General features: G+C 43.9%; 1 protein-coding gene across 7 annotated transcripts in view; it reads left to right on the top strand.

Moving 5' to 3' along the window:
- The window catches only part of SUPT3H (SPT3 homolog, SAGA and STAGA complex component), a 449,050-nt gene that overhangs the window by 391,243 nt on the left and 38,796 nt on the right, over positions 1 to 19,011 (top strand). For 6 of the 7 annotated variants that reach the window (XM_075860943.1, XM_075860946.1, XM_075860944.1 and 3 more), the window contains one exon: positions 7,958 to 8,011. The exons of the other annotated variant lie outside the window; for it this stretch is intronic. In XM_075860943.1, coding sequence (XP_075717058.1) covers positions 7,958 to 8,011 — 54 coding nt within the window. The remainder of the gene's footprint in view (positions 1 to 7,957; positions 8,012 to 19,011) is intronic. 7 annotated transcript variants of the gene reach the window in all.

The raw sequence follows: 19,011 nt of genomic DNA, 5'->3' as shown, positions 1-19,011 counted from the left end.
CTGATATAGTAAAGGGTTAATGTTACTGCGATGCTATCTTATGGTTTGTAAGGCCAGGGCTACACCTAGCCTTTTTGTAGCGCTACTGATTGATTTTATCTCTTGAGTGACAACTGCAGTCCACAAGATTGCTTTCAACTCAATGTATTCATGTGGACTGCAGCAGTAGCTCAACAATCAGTAAGGCCCCATGCACATGTCTGTGCAGTATTTGCGATCAGTAAATACTGCATGGACGGGCCACGGAGTGTCACCCGCATTTGCGGACCGTGCTCAAAGTATAGGAGCGCGGTCAGGGATGGGATTCAAATTTTTAACAACATGTTCCCTGTTTTTCAGACGAAGACATGCAGGGGGGTTGGGTTCAGGGTGTTTTACGGTGTATCGCGCCATTGAAAATGATTCTAATAATAAAATAAAACAATTATGATATTCCAAATACCCCCTACATTAAAGTGGATCCTAAATAAAGAAATTCCCTGTCCAGAATGTTTCAGTGTGGATTGCCACACTATTTATATAATTACATAAGCGTACAGACCTACCCACACATTATATTAAACTCACCCATTAAGTATAGGCCTATATGCGCGCATTCAATATCCTAAGCGTCCTCAGCCCATTTAGTTAGGCTGTGCACATGAGAAGGGTGGAGGACAGTGCGGCGTGCGCAGTAAGCCGCGACAACTCTCCCGGCTAATGCACAAATACGGTGCCAGGAGCAAGCTCAGTACATATATACAGCACCGGTACAAAGCTCAGTACATATATACAGCACCAGAACAAAGCTCAGTACATATAAACAGCACCAGAACTAAGCTCAGTACAAATATACAGCACCAGAACAAAGCTCAGTACAAATATACAGCACCAGAACCAGGCTCAGTACATAAGTACAACACCAGAACCAAGCTCAGTACATAAATGCAGCACCAGAACAAAGTTCAGTGCATAAATACAAACCCAGAAACAAGCTCAGTACATAAATACAACACCAGAATAAAGCTCAGTACATATATACAACACCAGAACAAAGCTCAGTACATATATACAACACCAGAACCAAGCTCAGTACATATATACAGCCTCAGAACCAAGCTCAGTTCATATATACAACACCAGAACAAAGCTCAGTACATATAAACAGCCCCAGAACAAAGCTCAGTTCATATATACAACACCAGAACCAAGCTCAGTACATATATACAGCAACAGAACCAAGCTCAGTACATAAATACAAGACCAGAATCAAGCTCAGTACATAAATACAACACCAGAACCAAGCAAAGTACATATATACAACACTAGAACAAAGCTCAGTACATAAATACAGCACCAGAACAAAGCTCAGTACATATATACAGCACCATAACAAAGCTCAGTACATATATACAACACCAGAACAAAGCTCAGTACATATATACAGCCCCAGAACCAAGCTCAGTACATATATATACAGCCCCAGAACCAAGCTCAGTACATATATACAGCCCCAGAATCAAGCCTAGTACATATATACAACACCAGAACAAAGCTCAGTACATATATACAACACCAGAACAAAGCTCAGTACATATATACAGCACCAGCTTTGTTCATAAAACTACAGCTCCCAGTATAGCCAGAACGATGGTAAGGATATGCTGGAAGTTGCTGTTTCACAAAAAAGAACGATACACACATCATCTTGCTGCAGATCATACAGTGACTACAGTCCTGAGCAGTCACAGGGAGAATAAACATTTACATTTAGTGTAGGGATGTCACGATACCAGAATTTGGACTCCGATACTTTATTTTTTACAGCGTACACATCATAAATGATGCAAAAAAATAGTTGTGCAGTTTATTACGGCCACGCCAATACCAAATATGCGTATATTTTATGTATTGAGACTTATTTTAATGTTTATTGTAAAAAATGTGTATTGTTTTTATTTAATATTATTTTATGTTTTTACTTTATTTTTAATATTTAATGTACTAGCATATATCTATATGCCAATACATTATTCTGTGTACGAATAGTACACAGACAGTTGTTAGGACATACCTAAGTATGCCCTAACAGGAAATCTGGTCAGACAGCCCTGGGGTCCTTCAATAGACCCTGAGCTGTCTGTCCGTATATGGTATGTCCCTCAATCGCGTCACAGGGATTCCTGTGATGCGAACCAAGGGGCATCCCCCCTTCTCATTTTCCCCTGAATCTTGCAGTCAGCTTTGATAGCAGCATTCAGGGGAATAGCGGCGGAGATGAGAGGTTTCTCTGATCGCCGCCGCTATAGAGCGGGGCTGCGGCTGTGTAATACAGCCATTGCCCCGCTCCTGACAGGAAGTGCGTGCGCAGTCAGCTGGAGGTAATGCCGCCGGAGCTGCACTATAATAAGCTGTGGCGCAGGCACTGAAGACAGAACATGGGGTTGTTTTGCAGTTTGCCCGCCATGTTCTGTCTTCAGTGCCGCCGCTCATTAGTGCAGCGCTGGCCGCATCGTATCATCCTGACGGAGCGCACTTGTTAGGACTCAGGAGCGAGGCAATGGCTGTATTAGACAGCCGCAGCCCCGCTCCCATACATTCATGTGTTAAATAACTGAGCTGTGCGGCCGCACAGCTAAGTATCGAAATACATGAAATAACGGTATCGAACCGTTTGGGGATGCACTATGTCCCCGAATATAATAGCGCTACATACTGTATCCCTGAATATAATAGTAACATACACTGTGCCCCTGAATAAAATTGTGTCAAACACTGTAAACTAATGCACCACACACAGTGCCCCCTGTAGATAGTGCCCCTCATAGAACCCTCTGTAGATAGTGCTCCCAATAGAGCTCTCTGTAGATAGTTCTCCTCATAGAGCCCTCTGTAGGTAGTAGCGTTCTCTGTAGATAGTGCCCCCTGTAGCGTTCCCTGCAAACAGGGCCCCCTGTAGCGTTCCCTGCAGACAGGGCCCCCTGTAGCGTCCCCTATAGACAGTGCCCCCTGTGGCATTCACTGTAGCGTTCCCTGTATAGCGCCCTCTGTGAATAGGCCCCCCTGTGGCGTTCCCTGTAGATAGAGCCCCCTGTGGCGTTTCCTGTAGATAGAGCACCTTTTGGCGTTCCCTGTAGATAGAGCCCCCTGTGGCGTTCCCTGCAGATAGAGCCCCATGATAGAGCCCCCTGTGGCGTTCCCTGTAGATAGAGCCCCCTGTGGCGTCCCCTGTAGATAGAGCCCCCTGTGGCGTTCCCTGCAGATAGAGCCCCATGATAGAGCCCCCTGTGGCGTTCCCTGTAGATAGAGCCCCCTGTGGCGTTCCCTGTAGATAGGGCCCCCTGTGGCGTTCCCTGTAGATAGGGCCCCCTGTGGCTTTCCCTGTAGATAGGGCCCCCTGTGGCGTTCCCTGTAGATAGGGCCCCCTGTGGCGTTCCCTGTAGATAGAGCCCCCTATGGCGTTCCCTGTAGATAGGGCCCCCTGTGGCGTTCCCTGTAGATAGAGCCCCTTTTGGCGTTCCCTGTAGATAGAGCCCCTTTTGGCGTTCCCTGTAGATAGAGGCCCCTGTGGCGTTCCCTGTAGATAGAGGCCCTTGTGGCGTTCCCTGTAGATAGAGCCCCTTTTGGCGTTCCCTGTAGATAGAGCCCCCTGTGGCGGTCCCTGTTGATAGGGCCCCCTGTGGCGGTCCCTGTAGATAGGGCCCCATGCGGCGTTCCCTGTAGATAGAGCTTCTTGTGGCGTTCCCTGTAGATAGAGCCCCTTTTGACGTTCCCTGTAGATAGAGCCCCTTTTAGCGTTCCCTGTAGATAGAGCCCCTTTTGGTGTTCCCTGTAGATAGAGCCCCCTGTGGCGTTCCCTGTAGATAGGGCCCCCTGTGGCGGTCCCTGTAGATAGGGCCCCATGCGGCGTTCCCTGTAGATGGGGCCCTATCTTCAGGGAATGTCACATGGGGCCCTATCTACAGGGACTGGCACAGGGGGCTCTATCTACAGGGAACGCCACAGGGGTCCCTATCTACAGGGAACACCACATGCGGCCCTATGTGGCGTTACCCTGTAGATAGGGCCCTCTGTGGTGTTCCCTGTAGATAAGGGCCCCCTGAGGTGTTCCCTGTAGACAAGGGCTCCTATATAGTCCCATGTAGTTAGTGTTTCCTATATAGTCCCCTGTAGTTACTATTCCCTATAGTCCCCTGTAGTAACGGTTTCCTATAGTTCCCTGTAGTTACTGTCCCCTATATAGTCCCCTGTAGTTACTGTTCCCCATATAGTCCCCTGTAGTTAGTTCCCTATATAGTCTTCTGTAGTTCTCGTTCCCAGTATAGTCCCATATGTAGTGCCCTATAGTGCCCACAGTAGAAGGAAAAAAAATTTTTTCTTACCTGTCACGTTGCCGCGCCATGCTCCAGCAACGTCATCGATGCATCATCACTAAAGCTCCGAATAGCCAGGCATTATGTGTCTCGCCAGGGCAGCGCTAGTCTACTCAATTGTATTTGCTTCCTAAGGACGTGGATACAATTGAGTGCAGGGGACCGGTTCCGGCTTCCAGCTTCACCCGGTTCTGAGAACCGGCTGTCATTTTAACAACTGATTCGGGGGAATCGGGGCGAACCGGCCGGATCCCGCCCCTGAGCACGGTCCATAAATGCAAAAAATAGGACATGTCCTATGTTTTGAGGCTCATTTCTATGGCCCAGACACACACCTGTAAATATATGGGAAGATGTCCGTGGCCGATAGAAATTAATGTCAGTATTTTATCCGCAATTACGGATCCGTAATTGCGGATAAAAACTACGGTTGTGTGCATGAGGCCTTAAACTACAAAAAGTCTAGGTGTAGCCCTGGCCTAAGCCTATAATAACCCATAACACAAATGATGCAGAGACATTCTCCCGTGGTCCTATGGGCCAGTTACTCTATAATGGGTGATGCACACTGCCGGGTTACACATTTTTTATTGGCCCATACTGCACCCTCATGTACCTCCTGATTTTATATTGAAGAGCATATAACCAAGGCTCTAGGGGAGAAAATGGTACCTTAAAGGGAATTTGACATATTGAAAATACAGTCCAATCTACAGGCAGCATGTTCTAGACCAGGAGTAGGTGAGCAGGTTGATGTATATTTTTGTAGCAAAAAGATTCAGTATAACTTTCAATTTATTAATTTAATTCTCTGCTTTTTTGATGCTCAGGAGTCCAGTGGGCGCTCCTACACAGTGATTGACAGCCTTCCCTGTATAACTGTCAATCACTGATTAGGACCACCCACTGGACTCCTAAACCCAGAATTTTATGCTGAATCTTTTGCAATAAAAATATACGTCACCCTGCTCCCCTACTCCAGTTCTATAACGTGCTGCCCGCAGGTCAGACTGCATTTTCAACGAGACATGTATCTTTTTTAAAGAGGCACCATACCATGACATGAAGTGGTATGGATCCATAATGCTGTGTGCACGAGGCCTTAGGGAAACCGAATTACCAGCAGCCCCTGACTTTAAAAGATACCCTTATGTCCAAAAATTAATCATAATTTGACAATAAGATGGCACGGATAAATCAAGAAGTATAGGGGGCAATTTATTAAGACTGGTGCTTTATACACCAGTGTTCATAATATGAAAATTTGGAGTAAGATGCAAAACCTTTTTTCAAAGGCCTCTTAATAAAATTTTTGCATTTCCAGCCGGGCCAAATGTAGCGCAATGACCGCGGACATGAGTAATTCCCCCGCATTGCTGATTAAAACAAGAAAAAGCACATACTCACCACGGTGCTTCTCTACTCTCCGGCTTCCTCATCACTGCAGGCAGCGGCTCGTACAAGGGCCTGGGGCTGAGCAGCATCAGGGCCTTATATGCAACACGGCACTTCAACGATATCAGTGCTGCGTCGCATGCAACGTCTTGATGCTGCCCTACGTCATTACCTTGTATTAGCTGCACCTGAGTGAGAGGCAGCTGGAGTGGAAAACAGGAGCGGGAAAGTGAGTATAATTTTTTTAAGGGGGGCATGGTAGGGCCCCAGCATGGGCCCCTACCTTGCTATGCCTTACAGAGGGTAATCTAAGCCCGACATTCCTCCTTTCCACAAAAGTGGCGAGGGTGGCAAAAACGGGCAAAACTTTTGGGCCCTTTTGCGAGTTTTCTACGCCAGAAAACTGGCATAGAAAGGTTGATAAATTACCCCTAGCGTATTCAAGAATTGTGCTATATTTTTGCTAATTATTTCTCCCTGCAAAATTTGTAAATTGAAGGGCAAAGCTGTAGCATAGACTCTCCTATTGCAACAGACTTATGAAATAACATACAAAATGCCGAAAATATTTCACAGAGCCCAGCGTTTCATCACCATTACAACGAGAACTATGGAGTTCTGTAAACAAGTGATCCAAGACTACGATCCTGGGTGATGAGGATGGTTGTTCCATCAAGTCATTATTGGGCGTCTGCTCTCATCTTTTTGGGACATCACAGTATATTTTTTAGGTGTATCATCCAGTTAGTTGCTACCAGCTATGTCATGGAGAGGGGCCCAGTACAAAAATTCAAGAGGAAGAACTCCCACTTGGTGCTTTCTACATTATCCCAAACCACAAAAATAACAGAATACAATTTTTGAATTTGTTAAAAAAAACAAAAACACTTTTTAGTAAAACGTGATTATCTTAAATAATCTGTGAACTTTGGAGCCTCCTGTGATAGCTCTTAACCTATGAGAGCTTAAAAGGTTTGTCCTGTTTAAAAAAAAAATCATACACCCTATTGGGGAGTTAATAAAAGGGTGTCCCCTGTTCAGGACCCTCATCTCTTGGTCAGAGTGGAGAGCGGTTACAAAGAGCGTCTCCCGCTCTGGAGGACCTGTCCTGTCCTGCATTACACAGACAACACATTAATAAAAATGGGCACTGTGTAATACCTAATTTCTCCTGTGTGAGTGATGCAGGGAAATTGAACACTTACTACCACAAATTTCCCACAGATTATAGCCGATCACAGGGGGTTCTGCTTATTTTCAAAAGACCCTTCTCACAAGTAGGGATTGTCCAAAGTGGAGAACCCCTTTAACAGTAGCTACGATGTGTCCGTCATGGTTGTCTTCTCACACTGGACCTTGTCTGGGGGCCTGATCCTAGTTAAAATACTCTGCGATCTCCGTGTTCTTGTCTGATGTGTGGGAACACAAGCTGCGTCTGTCTGGAACATTAGGCCTTGTGTATACTTCTAACAAGAACTTCCACAAAACAGGGTGAGACGGAGAGGAGCTGGACGTCAGTGATCTGATTAGGACAAGCTGTATTCGGGTCAGAAAGTTGGGAATAGGAAGTGCAGTTTTCCCAGCAGTTCAAAGGCTCTGAGAGCCACAACAAGCTTAAGAATATCATGTTGTGTTTGTTTTTCAAGGCTTCCTCTTATCTTTAAACAGAAAGCTGAATTGAAATGTAAGAAACCTGTAGTGCTCGGCTGTGTTTTTTATTATCCTATGGACAGATGAATATACAAGGGGAGCAGTGTGTCTGGAAGAAAATCCCATATGCTAAGTAGTAGTCGCAAAGTCTCATTCTGTCCAATTTGGTTTACTCTGTTGACTCCCACGTACTAGGTGTTGGTCTTTGGGTCAAGATTTATATCCGGCTCAAAATCTTGTGGGACAACGGATAGGACTTTGTTTTCATCATCCGAGCTTAAATACAACATGATGGGTGATTTTCTGTATCTGCTTCCTACAGTTGTGGATAGTGGTTAAAAATTTAATTATTAATGAAAATGAGATGAAAGGGATTGTTAAGGTTAGTGAGGCATGGCTGCTTTCTTCCAAAAACAGTGCCACACCACTCCACAGGTTGTGTTTGGTATTGCAGCTCAGCTCCATTCTCGTCAGTGGAGCTGAACTAACCCTTAGACGGTCTGACACTGTTTTTGGAAGAAAGAAGACATGTTTTCTGATCCTGTACAACCCCTTTACAGGTTCTTTTTGGAATGAACCCAGCAAGAAGAAGTCAACCACACTTTATTTTAAGGGTAGGTACACTTTTGTAAGCTTTTTTTTTTTTTGTATTGCTCCTATGTAAACCACTAGTGTCTGCAGTTTCTACGCACACCTATGTGACTCCATGGTAACAGACTATAAACAAACCCTGTGTAGTCTGATCCTCCAGTCATGTGTTTCTCCTTTCCATCTACCCTGTCTTCTACTTTCTGTATGTACCAGGCAGAGGGAGTGGAGTAACACAGGACTGTAGGATCAGACTACACAGGGTTTGTTTGTAGTCTGTAACCATAGAGACACATAGTTCTGCATAAGTGTAGGATACTTATAATCAGGACTGTTTGTAATAAAATAAAGTAGTTACAAATGTGCAAATACTCTTTAACCCTTTTACTGCAAAGGACGTATATAATTCGTAATGTCTTTAAACCCTTTCCTCGGAAGTGCAATATTCGTCGGGGAGCAGCATGAAATGTTTTATTTCCTGGTCCTGTATGTATAAGGGAGGGGGAAGCTACAAGTAGAGCAGGTAGAAAGATCACAGCCTGTTACTGTCAGCCTTTCGGCGACCCCAGGAGGGGGATACAGGTACTTCATGTTTTTTTCATCACCCGTATTACCAATGAGAGAGGGTATGGGTCACATTTAGGGGGTTCTTTTTTGTTTTGTATTACAGGAGTGAGAACATGAGCAGTTACATGTCTAATCGCATTCATGGTCTCCGTGACTTGGACGTTTAACGGCTTCTGGATCGCAGAGACTTTCGGTCTCTTCAGTTTTGATGATTTTATGATGATCTTTGCATGACATTTATCCGCAAACATTCTTTTTTATAAACTGTTACGCTTTGATGCCAAACTGCATGAAGGTGCTTATGAATGTAAAGTTCTGGGTGGCATTTTCACAATGTGCCAGGAGTCTACATTCAGAAAATATATGGGTATGGGGGTAAAATATGATTTTCTTTATTTTATACTACAAGTTTTATTTGTGTATGTCAAAAGCATGAAAAATGTCCCTGAAGACGTTAAAATAGTCAATCAAGACCAGGGACCTAAGGATCAGTCCTGGAGGGAAAGATGGACCACTCTTAGTCCTCGGGCGAGCGCTGCTTGGATCTGGATCCAGTCTAAAACTTTCCCCCTTCTCTCCATGCTCCTATTATTGTACCCACAGGCCTCCCCCACATGAGGGTACACATGGTCTGTAACGTGGCACATACAAGGTACTGATTCTGGGCAGCGTGAGGAAGTTGTGTACGTCCTCACATTCAATATCCTGATGTTGCCCGGCGTTGGGACCTTGTAAGCGCCGCAGCACATACCTTGTGTGCCGATCCCTAATTTTGCAGGGGGTGCCTTACGTGCCAGGTCTCAAAGAAAAAAGCAGTCGGGAGCAAGAAGTGGTGATTAAATGTTTATTTGGGTTTTTTATGTCTGATCTAAGGGGTCCATTCTTGAGGAGCGGCCCATTCAAAAGTGTGGCATGGGGCGCGGCAAGCAGTAGTTACGTCCTGGATCGGACAAAAACGATGATGGGTATCTTTGTAAACATCAATCCACAAACAAATGGCCAAGAGTGGATCTCATCTGGAGCCCTTGATCTTCCAAAAAACCATATTGTATATCATTAAATTGGTGACTTTTAAGTCCCTGAATTTTTTTAATGTTCTCTCTTTACAGCTCCTGAGCTGCTTTTCCTGCTGTCACATGTTCTCAGTAAATCAGCCACTTTCAGCTTTTAAGGTGCATACAGGGACTGTTTTCTGGAACAATTTTGCTGATTTATTGGTGCGAGGCTGTTAATTTACTGTCCAGCTGATTTGTTAGTCTGTTCTGTTGGTTTACAGGAAAACTGAGCCTTCATTTACAGGGAGAAAGGAAAGACTGTTAATCTACACAGAAACTGTTAGAGCGTTTTATTAATTTGTAAGGAAGCTGTCAGAGTGTTTAATCATGTGCAATGGCACAGAGCGTCCGCAAACTTCCCTGCCCCTGTGCTGCTCCAGACCCATCCAGCGCCCGCCTCTGAGAATGTCATAAAAATTATGAGATATTATCAGGCTTGAGGAAAGAGCAATGAATAAAGATATAGGGCGTTACTCAGTGGGGCAGATTATAGTGTGACTGTATAGCATAGTTGCCAACAATTTTCATTTTTTTCCCAGGGACACTTAGGGGTGTGGCTTATTTGGTGTGTGGGTGTTATGGGGCGTGGCTTATCTGATGGGAGCTGCAAATGGGGCATGGCTTTGATCCCAGAATTTCTGCATACAAATAAACAAACATTTCTGCACTAGTTTGGCTGACTGCTATGGTGGCCAGTATCTCTCTCTGGTTATCCATTTGTTTATCATTAGGGCTAGGTTGTATGTGCTGACCATAACTGGTAGCATAAAAACCAGTGTAGATAGTGCCACACTCCGTGCCCCTTGTAGATGGTGCCCCACACTGACCCCAGTAGATAGTGCCAAACACTGCTCCCTGTAGATATTGCCACAGTGCCCTCCCTGTAGATATTGCCACATGGCCTCCATGTAGATAGTGCCGCAGTGCCCTCCCTGTAGATAGTGCCGCAGTGCCCTCCCTGTAGATAGTGCCGCAGTGCCCTCCCTGTAGATAGTGCCGCAGTGCCCTCCCTGTAGATAGTGCCACAGTGCCCTCCCTGTAGATAGTGCCATAGTGCCACGCACACCCCCTGTAGATGGAGCTACACAGCCCCTTTTTAGATATTGCCACAGTGCCCTCTGTAGATATTGCCATAGTTCCCTCTGTAGATAATGCCAGTGCCCTCTGTAGATAATGCCACACACATCCCCTGTAGCAAGTGCCACAGACACCCCCGTGTAGATAGCGCCACGCACACCCCTGTGTAGATATCGCCACACCCCCCCGTGTAGATAGCGCCACACACACCACCCTGTAGATAGCGCCACACCGCCCTCCCTGTAGATCACTCTATTGGGGCTCCCTCTAGGAGTGTAATCCCCAGACAGAGCGTTGCTGACGCTCTGGCCGGGGATTCCTTTCCTGGAGGAGCACTTGATGTCGCTGTCAAAATATGGACAGTGATGTCAGGGGCTCCTCCTGGACCAGAATCCCCGGCCAGTGCTTTGCGTATGCTCTGGCCGGTGATTCCTCTCTTGGACAAGCCCCTGACGTCACTGTGCATATTTGGACTACCAGGACTACCTTTAGGAACGGAATTCCAGACCACAGCATTAGCAACTCTCTAGCCGGGGATTCCGCTCCTGGAGGAGTGAATAGCAGAGCAGGGAGCGGATAGTTTCCTGCACTGCCATAATATTCAATTGTATCTGCGTCCTGTATCTGCGGTATATTCGGGACTGTTGGCAAGCATGGTATAGCTCTATACAAACATAGAAAACTGCAACTCCACCATGACCCGACAGGCCTGTAGTACAATTATATTAGTCACGGTTTTTGAAAAAAGCAAAAACCGTTTTTGTCTGTTCCTTTACAACCCCTTTAAAAGTATAACTTTTAGTTTAAGGGTAGGTACACTTTTCAAGCATTTTTTTTGTGTTGCTCTTATGCCAACCATTTTGTGTCTACAGCTTTATGCAGACTTATGTGACTCCATGGTAACAGACTATAAACAAACTCTGTGTAGTCTCCTCCTACAGTTGTGTTACTCCTTTCCATATACCCTGTCTTCTACCCTGTCTTCTACAATCTGTAAGTACTGTATGCAGGGGTAGTAACAGGACTGTAGGATCAGACTACACAGGGTTTGTTTGTAGTCTGTAACCATGGAGACACATAATTCTGCATATGAGCTGTAGACACAAACCAGTAGGATACTTTTAAACAGGACTATTTTGTAATAAAAAAACGTAGTGGCAAAATAAAAAAGTAGTGGCAAATGTGCACATACCCTTTAACCCTTTTACTGCCAAGGACGTATGTAATACATAATGACTTTTAATGCTTGCCTCGGAGGGGCAATATTCAGCACACAGCACTAATTTGAAGTCGGGGGCAGCATTAAAAGTTTTATTTCCTGGTCCTCTGTGTATAAGGGAGGGGGAAGCTGCAAGTAGAGCAGGAAAAAAGATCAGAGCCTGTTACTGTCAGACGTTTAGCGACCCCAGGGCGGGGATACAAGACCTTTCTTACCAATGAGAAAGGATATGTACGCTATGATTGTTAGGGGGAGTTCACACTAAGTTTTATGGCGCTGACTTTGACACGGAAACCGCGTCGGAATCCACACCAAAAACCTTCCGTAATGGCCTCCCGTTAATTTCAATGGAGGGCGGAGGCGGTTTTGTCTCGCGAGCGATAGGAAAAAAAAGCTTAATGTCCTTTCTTCAGGCGTTTCCGTCTTCACATCAATGGGAGGCAGAAAATGCGTTTTTCGTAGCAAAAAACACAAGTGTTCTGCCGACAGGTCAAAATTTTGTTCCTGCAAAAAAACCTGTGTGAACTAGGCCTTACATTTAGGGGGGGACGGGACGGGACCTGTGTGAACTACTGGGGTGAGAAGTGATGCAGATATCTAATCACCCCCCGAGCCTAATCAGGACATTCGTCGTCTTTGTGACTTGAATGTGTAACCGCATCTTGGATCGTGGATATTTTTGGTCTCTTCAGTTCTGGTGATTATATGAAGATATGTACATGTAGACCTAGGCAGACGTGGCATGTATGAACTCTATACATCTTAAACTTTTCTTTTTGGGAGGTGATGGGTATCTGAGGCTTTGCTTGTGTCAGACTTTTAACTGCAAACATCAATATTTTACAAAATGTTACGCTTTGATGTCAAATTTCATGAAGGCGCCCATAAGTGTAAAGTGCTGGGTGTCATTTTCACAATGTGCTAGGTGTCTTTTTTTTCTGAAAATATATGGATATGGGGGCATAATGATATTTTTTTAATTTATTTTATAATTTAGGGTATGTGCACACACACTAATTACGTCCGTAATTGACGGACGTATTTTGGCCGCAAGTCCCGGACCGAACTCAGTGCAGGGAGCCGGGCTCCTAGCATCATAGTTATGTACGATGCTAGGAGTCCCTGCCTCGCTGCAGGACAACTGTCCCGTACTGTAATCATGTTTTCAGTACGTGACAGTTGTCCTGCAGCGAGGCAGGGACTCCTAGCATCGTACATAAGTATGATGCTAGGAGCCCGGCTCCCTGCACTGAGTTCGGTCCGGGACTTGCGGCCGAAATACGTCCGTCAATTACGGACGTAATTAGTGTGTGTGCACATACCCTTAGAGGTATTATCTTTTAATGTCGAAAATGTCTCGGCAGCAAAAGGGTTAATATAATAATTCCATTCTGGTATTACTTTATGCATCTGTCTGGGGTTCAGCTATTGAAACTTTATGATCATACAGTCCCCATGACCTTGAGCTTATATTTTTGTCTGTCAATTCGGCACGTTCTCCTGGGAGCTTCAAAACGCCAATATGCAAAGAAGTAAAGCTTGACTACAACCGCTACCCCATGTGCTAAACTAGAGCTGTGCCCCTCAAGCAGAAGTAAAAAACATGAGCTGAGCTGCTTTTCATTACACAATACATATTATATTATAAAATATATATTTTAACAATACTGTGCCACTACTTCTATTTATTTATTTATTTTGAAGAACAGCGCCACACATGTCTATGGACTGTATACGGTATTGCAGCTCAGCCCCATTCACTTGAATACCAGACACAGCACATGGACAAGTGTGGTACTGAACAAACCCTTTAATCAGGAGAGGAACGCCACAGTTTCTGCTAAAAGCAATAATTTGCTTGCTAACAGTTTCCACCTAAAGACTGGATGTTTTTGCTGCTAGTCCGTAGTCCACCAATACCAGGGGTCAAATGATCGGCCCTGGAGGGAAAGGGGGCCCGACCCCGATTCCTGGTTGAATGCCACTTTTAGCTTGATCCAAACCTCAGGACAGTCCAAACCTTTCCCCCCGCTCCTCTGTGCGCCTATTTTCCATACCCACAGGCCCCGCTTACAGCAATAGGGCACGACACACAAGGTCTGTGCTGTGGTGCATACGAGTTACTGACGCTGGGCAGCGTCGGGACGTTGTGTACTGCCTCTCGTTCACCAGGGGGAAGCTTTATCTTATTTTGGACATTCAGTATTATAAGAAGACCATGCTCCTTGGAAATGAAAAGTTTTGATTGACGGTGGATCCTTGACCAAATCATCCCCCATCATCCCCCAGTAGAAATGACTGGACTGAAGCTTTGTCTTAATCTGATCATATTACTAGAAGATCAAGATCATTGGGAAGAAATAGCTTCACTTTGAAGAGTTGACAAAAAGATGAAGAGAACCGGCAACAAGAGTGATGGTGACAACCAGACGAATCATGACCAGGTCATCAAAAAGTTGAAGACCCAAACAGAAGGCTATCTTGGCTCTCATGGTTCCTTGAGATACTGTTGCTTCTCAGTAGGTGTTGTACATTTACAGTTTGTTATGACTGTCCCTCTCCCCTCTTTACACGTGAAGCTACTGTAGGTAGTCAGCCATATTTTTGTAATCACCGGCACTACAAAAATGTCAAGCTAATGGGAAACATATTCCACCATGTCTAGATCGCTCGTGTTTGAGGAATGAAGAAACTAGGGAGGCACTTCAGAATGTTCAGACCTTTCCAATATAGATCAAACCCAACGTGAGCAGCGAGCTCGCCTAAACAATACGGTCGCGGGCAGAACCGGCCGCTCGATAGAGATTATTTCTTTGAACTGCAAATGAAGTTTGACATTTGGGGTATTGTGTGATGTCTTGTTTTCTTTACAAAGAGTTTAAACCAGGGAAGCGTTAACACTATGTCTGCCCCGAAAGAGAATATCATCTCATAACTGATGCCTGTTTTACCTCGAGTACATAGCTACTCAGCCCGTTCCTATTTCCCTCCATATCAGGTGACCACAGACATGAAAAGGGTTTTACATGTCATGTTTATACATTGTATAATGAAACTTTCTAATATACTTTGAGGTTCAATTTCTCACCGTTTTTAATATTTCTGCTTGCTGTCAGTGTTTGGAAACAGTCTTGCCTACATAAGGAGGCTGGAAACCTGAGCTGATCATACCCAGCTGTTGTGGATACACAACTCATTCTAGTGATTTTCACAAAACAGTCACATTTCCAAAAATTACGGCAAAAAAAAACGCAAGTTGACCACGACATGTAATGAGTCATGCACCTGTTTGAGCTGGATGTGACCGGGACAGGTTTTCAGCCTATTCATGTAGATGAGAAAGTCCTTATTCACTGGCAGCAAATAGAGATCTTGAAAATTATGAGAAATTGAAACATAAGGTATATTAGAAAGCTGCAAAAATTTATTTCAATAAAACCAGAAAACCTATTAACCTCTTACCAACCAGTTTTGGACTTTAATAACTAGACTTTTTTTTCTTTAACCATTTAAGTGACCCTACGGTCCCGGGACAACATTTTAAATGTGATGGTGTATATGGAGTAATATCATCTAGTGGTCATAAATACACAAGTCCAATATATAGTTATATGTATCACATCTATATATACTGAGGAAAACTACAGAATAATGGCAAAATGCCCGAGTGGGAGTATACATACACTACCGTTCAAACGTTTGGGGTCACCCAGACAATTTAGTGTTTTCCATGAAAACTCACACTTATATTTATCAAATGAGTTGCAAAATGACTAGAAAATATAGTCAAGACATTGACAAGGTTAGAAATAATGATTTTTATTTGAAATAATAATTTTGTACTTCAAACTTTGCTTTCGTCAAAGAATGCTCCATTTGCAGCAATTACAGCATTGCAGACCTTTGTCATTCTAGATGTTAATTTGCTGAGGTAATCGGGAGAAATTTCACCCCATGCTTCCAGAAGCCCCTCCCACAAGTTGGATTGGCTTGATTGGGCACTTCTTGCGTACCATACGGTCAAGCTGCTCCCACAACAGCTCTATGGGGTTGAGATCTGGTGACTGCACTGGCCACTCCATTACAGATAGAATACCAGCTGCCTGCTTCTTCCCTAAATAGTTCTTGCATAATTTGGAGGTGTGCTTTGGGTCATTGTCCTGTTGTAGGATGAAATTGGCTCCAATCAAGCGCTGTCCACAGGGTATGGCATGGCGTTGCAAAATGGAGTGATAGCCTTCCTTATTCAAAATCCCTTTTACCTTGTACAAATCTCCCACTTTACCAGCACCAAAGCAACCCCAGACCATCACATTACCTCCACCATGCTTGACAGATGGCGTCAGGTACTCTTCCAGCATCTTTTCAGTTGTTCTGCGTCTCACAAATGTTCTTCTGTGTGATCCAAACACCTCAAACTTCGATTCGTCTGTCCATAACACTTTTTTCCAATCTTCCTCTGTCCAATGTCTGTGTGCTTTTGCCCATATTAATCTTTTCCTTTTATTAGCCAGTATCAGATATGGCTTTTTCTTTGCCACCCTGCCCTGAAGGCCAGCATCCCGGAGTCGTCTCTTCACTGTAGACGTTGACACTGGCGTTTTGCGGGTACTATTTAATGAAGCTACCAGTTGAGTACCTGTGAGGCGTCTGTTTCTCAAACTAGAGACTCTAATGTACTAGTCTTGTTGCTCAGTTGTGCAGCGGGGCCTCCCACTTCTCTTTCTACTCTGTTTGTGCTCTCCTCTGAAGTGAGTAGTACACACCGTTGTAGGAAATCTTCAGTTTCTTGGCAATTTCTCGCATGGAATAGCCTTCATTTCTAAGAACAAGAATAGACTGTCGAGTTTCACATGAAAGCTCTCTTTTTCTAGCCATTTTGAGAGTTTAATCGAACCCACAAATGTAATGCTCCAGATTCTCAACTAGCTCAAAGGAAGGTCAGTTTTATAGCTCCTCTAAACAGCAAAACTGTTTACAGCGGTGCTAACATAATTGCACAAGGGTTTTCAAGTGTTTTCTAATCATCCATTAGCCTTCTAACACAGTTAGCAAACACAATGTACCATTAGAACACTGGAGTGATGGTTGCTGGAAATGGGCCTCTATACACCTATGTAGATATTGCATTAAAAACCAGACGTTTTCAGCTAGAATAGTCATTTACCACATTAACAATGTATAGAGTGTATTTCTGATTAATTTAATGTTATCTTCATTGAAAAAAAACTGTGCTTTTCTTGCAAAAATAAGGACATTTCTAAGTGACCCTAAACTTTTGAACGGTAGTGTATTTTGGGAGAAAACCCCACTCAAAGCAAATTATAGATATAATAGTTCCAGTTATAACAAGGGCTTAACAAAATGTACTGCATACCATAAGTTCTAATAAGTAAGTACAATAACGTGCCCACATGACACAAAAGATAAGAGACCACCCGTAAACTGACCCATCATATGTAAAAAATAGAGACCACCGCCACAGGACCCAGACGTGCATTTCGCTGTCATCTATCTCAAGGGGTTCTAAGGTGGAGGAAGAAGTGGGGCATTTTGTACTCATAGGACAAAAGGACAGGACATAAGATGACCAATAGTTATGTTTAAAGTTCATCACGTGTGATTAGATAGTACGTTCACAGATGCGGAGGTATATAAATGATCAGCCATGTTATTTACATAGCGCATGAGCCACTGCAACACACAGGAGGCCGCGCGCTAGACCCAGCGTCCGGAAGACGCGGAATGTGCATGACATGCGCAGTCCACATCATCACGTCCACCTCGGCCCCGTGCACGATGTGCTGTCGACGCAGTGCGAATGTGCACCATAGACCCTGATCTCCGTAGCAAAAAGACAGCTGTGGCCATACAAATGAAGGGCAAATTTTCCCACACTTATATGTATGCCCAGACCGGAGATCAAAAAACAAGATCTGCATAAGAGATAGTTTAGTATATATAAATACGTAAAAGTTAGACAAATAAATAAGTCACCGTGTTGAATAAATAAGTGAGACTCATAATTATACAATATAATTCATAATACCAATACAAACAATAAATACAAAGGGCATAGTGAAAAATCAATAAACAAAGTGATAAAGTATCTAAAAATATATAAAACTAAATAAAAACCGAAAATATTAATAACCACCCAGTGATAAAATATATACAGAGTGGGCCATTTATATGGATACACCTAAATAAAATGGGAATGGTTGGTGATATTAACTTCCTGTTTGTGGCACATTAGTATATGGGAGGGGGGAAACTTTTCAAGCTGGGTGTTGACCATGGCGGTCATTTTGAAGTCGGCCATTTTGTATCCAACTTTAGTTTTTTCAATGGGAAGAGGGTCATGTGACACATCAAACTTATCGAGAATTTCACAAGAAAAACAATGGTGTGCTTGGTTTTAACGTTACTTTATTCTTTCATGAGTTATTTACAAGTTTCTGAGCACTTATAAAATGTGTTAAAAGTGCTGCCCATTGTGTTGGATTGTCAATGCAACCCTCTTCTCCCACTCTTCACACACTGATAGCAACACCGCAGAAGAAATGCTAGCACAGGCTTCCAGTATCCGTAGATTCAGGTGCTGCACATCTCGTATCTTCACAGCATAGACAATTGCCTTCAGATAACCCCAAAGATAAAAGTCTGAGGGGGTCAGATCGGGAGACCTAGGGGGCCATTCAACTGGCCCACGACGACCAATCCACTTTCCAGGAAACTGTTCATCTAGGAATGCTCGGACCTGACACCCATAATGTGGTGGTGCACCATCTTGCTGGAAAAACTCAGGGAACGTGCCAGCTTCAGTGCATAAAGAGGGAAACACATCATCATGTAGCAATTTCAGATATCCCGTGGCCTTGAGGTTTCCATTGATGAAGAATGGCCCCACTATCTTTATCAGAAACTTGTAAATATCTCATGATAGAATAAAGTAACGGTAAAACCAAGCACACCATTGTTTTTCTTGTGAAATTCTGGATAAGTTTGATGTGTCACATGAACCTCTTCCCATTGAAAAAACTAAAGTTGGATACAAAATGGCCGACTTAAAAATGGCCGCCATGGTCAACACCCAGCTTGAAAAGTT

Source organism: Rhinoderma darwinii, chromosome 4 (assembly GCF_050947455.1).
Source record: "Rhinoderma darwinii isolate aRhiDar2 chromosome 4, aRhiDar2.hap1, whole genome shotgun sequence".
NCBI lineage: Eukaryota > Metazoa > Chordata > Amphibia > Anura > Rhinodermatidae > Rhinoderma > Rhinoderma darwinii.
This window is presented reverse-complemented; position numbering and strand designations above follow the sequence as displayed.